Source organism: Ylistrum balloti, unplaced genomic scaffold (assembly GCF_031769215.1).
Source record: "Ylistrum balloti isolate Yb309-2 unplaced genomic scaffold, AGI_CSIRO_Ybal_v1 Utg370078, whole genome shotgun sequence".
In the NCBI taxonomy this organism is placed as follows: Eukaryota; Metazoa; Mollusca; class Bivalvia; order Pectinida; family Pectinidae; genus Ylistrum; species Ylistrum balloti.
In genome coordinates this window covers 497,233-505,462 of record NW_026782116.1, presented here as the reverse complement: position 1 = coordinate 505,462, position 8,230 = coordinate 497,233, and the positions used below count along the sequence as shown (strand labels likewise).

The following is an 8,230-nucleotide window of genomic DNA, read 5'->3' as shown; positions in this document are numbered from 1 at the left end:
AACACACTAGGAATTGGTCTTTATCAAAGAACTGACACTGTGATGAGAGGTCGACATTTAATGCCTATTTTGTTCTTGTGTGCCCTATTGATGTTTAACAAAAAATGATAACGACAAGAAGTCCAAACTGATAGTTATATTAATATATTTCAATATTTACAAAATAAACATTTACAGCTGTAGATTCATACAGCATTTCATTTTTTACAGAGATAAATGAAATAATACTTGAAACATTCATCATAACCAACAGTATCACAAAATAGGAAATATCACAGACGTGTGTTCGCAAATCGTATACATGTACCAAATTATAAGAAATGTTTCAAGTAGCAGGTCACCAGCAACTACCCATAGCCTTGTGTATCGCTCATAAAAATTATATGTATGATCCTAGGTTTCAAACTGATATAAAACGTTTTATTGTTAGAGGCCTAATTGTATGAATGGCGTTACTATTGAATATGCTGTCAATTTTGTCAATCGATGCAATCTGTTTTAGCACAATACACAATTATTTAGAACTGCTAGTGACAGCTCAGAATTGCATTTCAGTGACATCTAATGAAACTGAAATATCAGCAGTGTGCGTACAAATTCCAACTTTCACTTAAACATGAGCCAATATCTGACATATCACCATGTGCTCTCATAAAAAAGGAGAGACAGGCAGCTACCAAATTATGATTAAACATAAGTAAGGACGGACAGACATGCAACAACAAAATTATTATTTAACCTAAAGTTAGGACGAACAGACAACCACAAATTTATTATTCAACATCTGATCTATCACAACGTGCTCTAAATAAAATAAACACAAACAACCCACAGCTAAGTGTAAAGTTCAGTAACAGGTGTACCATCACAATGACCGTAGATCGTAAATGATGACGACATAAAATCAATATACATAAGCAATGACAACTAGAGCCAAAGTTTCTCAGGAAAATATCATAGTTGACGAATTTTAAACTTTAGATAATATGTGATCAAAAAGACGATATATAATAGTGTAAAAAGTTGTAATGCTTTCAGATGTCCCTATGCTTTTACAGTTACCGCTGTACATATTGTTAGTTTTAATTGTAGTTATCCATCGAAAAGTGCAGTTCATGGCATTTATGATTTTCTCGGTCTTTGGAAAAAAATCATAAAAAATCTATATATAAAAATATATTGCATATTCTATATTAAAAAGAATAAATAATTTGTAATATGTATCCGAGACATATTTCTCACTTCTTGTAGAAAAAAACACATGCTCACACGACAAATGCTGAAGTAATATATTCTAAACAAGAAACTCACATGATTGGAGTATTGAACATCAGAAATTATTTCATATATGTAATATATATACATATATGTAATACAAAAACGTAGGCCTCATACCCAATTGATTTTGTTCTGTATATATATAACTAACCAAGAGTAATACACAGGCTAAGCAGTGTATCAACTCGCTCACTGACGCCCTGTTATGTGGTCACTAGCTACCGTAAAGTCAGTAGGATAAACGTTCCCTTTTTGTTGGTTCCACGGTTCACTAATCTTCCTGTCAGTGATTGTCTGATGCATTTTAATGTTTTTATTCACTCTCCTTGGCTTACCGATGAAGAAATCTGCTCTTTTACATCATTTGGCGATTTCTCTTCTGACACCTCAATCTGAATCTCTGATTGCCCCTGTCCCTCATGTTTTGAATCAATTGCCCCCTCTGGGACTGGTCTTGATTCCTCATCATCCTCACGTTTTGAGTCCTCTACAGATGTCTGCTCTTGCATCTGCCCAGTCTCCTCCTGTTCGGCATTTGGTGCCTTGACCTGTTCACCTTGTACGTCGTTTCCTCCCTGAACTTTCTGCAGCTTCTCTAACTCCTCTCTAAGCTCTTGTTTAAATCCCTCGTGATCGCCTCCGTTCTCCGTTATATCCTCGTCACCCTTTGTTTCCGATCGCTCTGTGATCTTACCATTGTGGTCCTTTTCTTGGTCTCCATTTATGAAAATTTTCAGATCGATGTTTTGTCCTTTATCTGGAACTGTAGAGGTCGGTGATACATTTCCTGCCTGGGATGGGGCTACCCCAGCAGACATCATGTCCGACATGGAATCTTGGCCATCAATAGATGGATCTACCATAGAGCTCATGGCAGACAATGGAACCTCTCTGGTGTTGAGGGTCTGTGTAACAGATTCAATATCTTCCTGTGATTCTTCAACAGTTGTTTCCAGTCCATGAGTGCGACCTACCTGTTTTGCCATTTCATTATCATCTTCAGCCAGGTTCACAGAAACAGCTGGTATGTCTATGCTTACAAATGTATCAACAGTGCGGTTATTCTTGTTCCTTGGTTTTCCAGCTGTTCCAAGAGGAGGCACAGACACTACAATCGTCTTAACATGTCCCTGATTGAGAATTATTTCCCCTTCCTCATCACCCTCCATTAAAGGTGTCATCGTGAGGGACTCCCGGGACAAAATGTCACGCCTGCGTCCCCCAGACTTCGGAATGTCATAAGCATTCCTGCTTTTGTCCTTTGCTTCAGGGGATGGAGGAGGCGGACCTGGAGATTCTGCCTTCTTCATATCATCCTGTTTTGTGTTAGCTGCACTTGAATTACTGCTAATTTCTTCAGACTTTCGTCCATTATGCATTGAGGAACGATCAGACATTGGGTCTACCACAGCCATCCTGGAGTCATTGGCCACACCATTTTTAGTATGTTCACTGTGTAAAGCCAGCTTAGTTGAAGACGGTGTGACATCAAAGTCTGCTTCATTGACTGCTGGCCAGGGTTCGGGTGTGGACCCCATGGTCGACTCCCGTTTCCTATCTGCTGGAACTTGAAGGTCGAACGAGGTGAGGGTAGGCTCTCGAGTGTTTACAGTGTTCTGGTTTGTAAGAACAGTGACATGACCTGCCCGATCCTTGACAACTGGCGTGGCCAGTGGTGTTGTCAAATCTGATCGATCATCTTCCTCTTGCGGAGAGGATGGAGGAGGTGGGATTTCAGGAACCTCATTTGCAGTAAAATGAACACTGCGACTACGTGAAACACCTGCCCCATTCTCGGCTGTCTCCTCGTGTTTCTTCTCTTCAATAGTATCAAGACCCAAACCTGAGGAATGTAAAATATAAATAAGTATTTACAAGACAGGAAACTTTATCTGTGTATTGTAAAGATGTTTATGATAAAATGACCTTTCACAATGTGAAACATCTGAAGCAAAAATGTACAGAAAAAAATAAACATCCTCGGCACATACATTGAAGTACTAGATGGTAAATATACTCAGTATTACCTAAGGTATTCATATAAAATATAAACCATCATGGAATAATTGGCTAAAACATTACTATTCACATGTTTTACCAATATTTTATTTATACTTCCATAAAAAGGAAAAACTAGTCTAGTTAAATGGGAAGCATTATTGATATTTTGAGTTCATGATTAGAACATCATTACATCCGCAACAAAACATTGGCGGTCTCATCCGCTAACTACCACAAATGTTTGTATTTCACAGCATTCGGCCCCATAATATATCCTTTTTTTCATTTGAAATATTTAATAAATTTCATTTTTGAATTTAGTTCTCATAAACCAAATCACATCTAACCATACAATATCATTCATGTCTTTCTGGTGAAGGATAGGTACTGATCCAAAATCATTGTCACTATTCATACCTCAACCTGTACTTACATCCAGTCGTTCTTACAGCCACTTTGATAGAGCATAAAATCAAGATCCGTCACATACTTTCTATGTTGTCAATTAGTTAACAGTACAAATGTACGGCGAACGCAGTCAAGCTTAACATAAAATGCCAGTATCAGGTTCATGCAGGTTGTGTAGAAGTTAAGTCGTACACAAAAAACATTTCAAAAACTTCCTTTGACTTTTTGGCGTATCATATCGCCTCTGTCAGAACTAATAGAACCTCAAGAGTCTTCAGCCAAATGTCATCACACAAAGATAACATTCTATTCCAAAATTACCAGCATTAACCAAACTAACGACACCCTGGAAATCTACAATCAGATTGGATTTTCTTTTTCATTTGCCCGCATCTAAGTTCTACTGTAGAAAACCATTACTTTTCTTGAATCACTTTAGACCGTTTCTCGTAAAAATACTGAGGATCAAATCCTGAGAATGATCGAAATTTTGATTGACAATGTCTTCAAATCTTTATTTTGTGGCAAAATTTTCTGACAGATTATTGGCATAACAATAGAAACTCATTTGGCCCCTCTCTTGGCTGACATATTTATTTTCATACAAGGCCCAATCTTTTAAGATCTTATTCAAAACAGGTAACAAAGACCTTGCAAAGCCCTTCAAGTTCTCTTTCAGATGTCTTAAAATCCGAAGAATACAGACCAGGATTGGAAATCAATGATACCCCGATTTCTATCTTCAAGGAAATCAATTTCACTAGCTGTATGACAAAAGTGATGATTTCGTTTATACTGTTTCAAATTTTCTATTTCCACATCCTACAGTGTTTTATATATTGCAAATGATCCAACCTTCAATGACTTGTTCCCGATATCACAATATTCATGAAAGATAACCTTACAATACTGGGATTCGGGATACACAGATGAATATACAGACTGCACCAGGATTTTGTCGTCACCGTTATATTCTCACTGGGAAATATTAATATTCTATTTCCTTGTGCATATGAAGTTAGAGTGCTTGATGCTCGTTAGTATGCCCAGTAGTTTCATTGCTAAATCTGGTTTTCTACAAGTAATATTCCATACTTGGATTCCCTAGTCGATAAAGCACCAAGCATTTACTCTTCAAGAACGCCTTATTTTAGTCTGTGTGTACATTTGTCTTTTATTCAAATTTTACCCTTGTTTCATTGATTTTCAGCTTGAAATTAAAACAGAAATCATTTTTAAGCATTTCGTTACATTGCTGTTGTTTCTAAGAGTACTTGTCATAAGGAAAATACATGCAAAGGTGTCTATAAAGCCATTAAAGAGAGCAGAGTAAAGTGGTCTTTATATAGAGGTTCCATGACTATGAATTGTTTTACACAGGTAATCAAACAACGGCCTTTACAGACAGCTGGCTTTGTATAAAGGTTGCCTGTAAACCAGGCTGGACTGTTGAAAATTTCCTGATAGGCAGTAATATATTTTTTTTTAATTCCAATAATGCTTTTTATGTTAGCAGTTTCCGTTTTTCATCAATTTTATCTCACAAACAATTTCATCCCTCATTTCAGGAAACAATGGCAATATTTAGATTAAAAAGAGAGAAAAAAGGAAAGAAATTGTCTCATATATATATATTATATATCAGAGCAGTGAGTACACAATTGTCACTCCGTTTACAATATTAATTCAATTCTGTCTTAATATTGTTACAAAAACCCTCTATAAAATAGCTCCAGGTTCAATTCTCTTGAGAATTGGGACCGAAATAATTGTATTTGAGAGGCATCTCGAAGTCATGTTATTCACAATTGCCTAGCAACTTCTGTCTAAGATCCTATTGGGAACAAGAAACTAAACCATGCATACTGCCAGTCTGCTATTCTTGATATCAATGCTAGCAATGTTGAAAGTACTAGCTACTGTTTATACAATAGTGGAAGAACCAACTACTGTACACACAATGTTGGATGCACCAACTACTGCATAACCATATTAGAAGTACCAACTAATGTACACATACTGTTGGAAGGACCAACTACTGTACACACAATGTTGGATGTACCAACTACTGTACACACAATGTTGGATGTACCAACTTCTGTACACACAATGTTGGATTGGGTAACTACACATAAACCTTGAAGGACAAGCTATAACCACTATTAACCTTGTATAAGTTTAATAATACTGGATACAAGATACTATAAAAACTCCAGTTATGGTTCTGATGAAATCGTTCACCATTTCAAACATCCTAGACAAAAGATGTACACAATCACACTGGTCATGATAGGATAAAACATATCTAATATACTGGCATCTACATCCTTTTTTAATTTGATTGTTTTCTGTGATATTTATTCATTTATCTTTCTAAAATCTACCTTTATTAACAATCAGACTGCTGTGATCTCATCTGGAAGAAGTAATACACCTAACTAATCCCATGTACTGTTCAGCACAGAGCAGCTGATTTGGTATGGAGATCGGACATCTATTAGATTTGTATTCCACCGGAAAATACGGTCAGAGTCGTTTCCCACTGGAGAATGCGCCAGTACACGTGGGAGGTTGGTCATGCTTGCCAGAGAGAAGCAGATGTGTTTCTGATCATGATTATGATCAGGTGTTAATACAAAGTCCTTCTCCCAGGTAATTTTAGTCACTAATTTAGACCTCCAGTTTGGATTACAAATGACAGAGTAAAAAGGACAAAATCTAAGCTAGACTTTAGTTGTCCTACATTTAACCAAGGGAATGTTTTCTCTGTATAATTCACCAGCAGCCTTACCTTTGATCATTGTAGTGACAACTATATATATATATATATATATATATATATATATTCCTCATAAAGTCTTTTTTCAAAATAACATTAAGTTAATGCAGCATAGGATTTTGCACAGACACGCATTTAACAGAAGTATAAAATTATTCATGCATAGATATAAAAGTCAATACATTGCATGCAAAATGGCTATAACACTTATAAATTGTTTGGATTTCATTACAAATAGGGAAAAAAATACAAGAATTTGCAGAACTATTTCAAAACAAACTGTTTTCATTATGATGCTGCAGTGTCAGTGACAACATGGCAGAAAGCACATACATGAGATAAAAGACAATTGATCCGAACCCTATCATTTTATTTTCTATTTCCTGGTTCCCAGACACAATGAAAGTCAGTAAATTAAATGGAAATCAGAATTCAGATAAACATTTGTTGTAACAAGTCGACCATAAGTAGTTAATCATTCTTGTACGCTGGAAACTGACATTTTTCATATTTGTAAAAGAATATCCACTCTCCGGAGTCATATCACAGCTTATAAACTACCTCTTAGCTCTTTAATGGGAGGTAAGCATTTATGCTAAAGCTCAGAATAACTATGCTTACATATCAGTTGTGCATTGAAAGGAAATAATAAAATGCATAAGTTAATAGCATGTTCAAAGTTGAAGTAAGGAGCACTTGCAGGTCCATGCAATGATATATATGTATAGACACACTTGGATTTTTAAGCCAAGAAATAAAAAAGTACTGCAAAAACAATTCACCAAAATCCTTCAATTGACATGCATTGATAAAATAAATAGTGCATTCATGGTATGTATTGATGATGGAGTGATGCTTTTCCAGAATATTTAGTAGTTTTACAGGTATCAGTAGATATTACTTACCAAAAATCCTTCCTGTAGACATTTGATAAGCATGAAATAACAAACAGTCATTTTGCAATTTACTTTTTCTTGCTTAACTTAAATGAAATCTTTTCTGCAGTCCAAATAGTAGTGTAACAATGGTGCTGTACAAGTACTAATTAATTTTTAAAAAGTACCCTAACATTGATGATGTTATCTATAACATTCTACAGATCTAAAAATCACATTTATGTTTTTTTTTTATGATAATGTGGCTCTAAAAGATGATGTAATTTTTCAATTTAACATTTGATAAGATAAATGGGATTTTTCAAGTGTTTACACAAATTCACGACTCGTTATGCTAATGTTAATGAAACTATTACTATTACTGCTATTGCTCCTTGGAAATCAAATGAAAACAGAACACCCTTTTTTTGCTTCAAACACAGTTCACAAATAAATTATAAATAGAAAATTTTACATAAATATATGAAGCCATAAAAGTAATTAATACTGTTTTGGAAACTAAAGCTTGATCAACATGCCTGCATTACTCTTACGTAACATTGAAATTCTGTACATGGACAAGTACGGCCACTGACTTGGATTTAGAGTTAAAATCAATTATTCAACATACAGGATTCCAGAGCACCAATAGGAAAAGAAATAAAACTCTCTCATTAAATCTCATACATGACATCCATCCAGTAATGATCCCCTCAAGTCGTAGAAATCTGAGACAGACTCAAACACTGAATCTGCCTGGCAGTGTTAATCAGAAATTATTGTGCCTTTATTATAGGACTTCCAAGGATATGACATGAAAGCTTGCTATCTTTCAGTATCAAAATTCTCTAGAAAATAACACAATGATTTGAGCTTCAGCAAAGGCTCC

At 35.4% G+C, this 8,230-nt stretch overlaps 1 protein-coding gene across 1 annotated transcript in view; it reads right to left on the bottom strand.

Annotated features, from left to right (window-relative positions):
• Window positions 1–1,328: 1,328 nt before the first annotated feature.
• LOC132549824 (apoptotic chromatin condensation inducer in the nucleus-like) overlaps window positions 1,329–8,230 on the bottom strand; it is a 39,438-nt gene continuing 32,536 nt past the window's right edge. The window contains exons 12-13 of the mRNA XM_060213797.1: window positions 7,372–7,383; window positions 1,329–3,121 (exon numbers count right to left, since the gene is read on the bottom strand). Of these exons, the coding sequence (XP_060069780.1) occupies window positions 1,596–3,121; window positions 7,372–7,383 (1,538 nt within the window). The 3' untranslated portion in view covers window positions 1,329–1,595. The remainder of the gene's footprint in view (window positions 3,122–7,371; window positions 7,384–8,230) is intronic.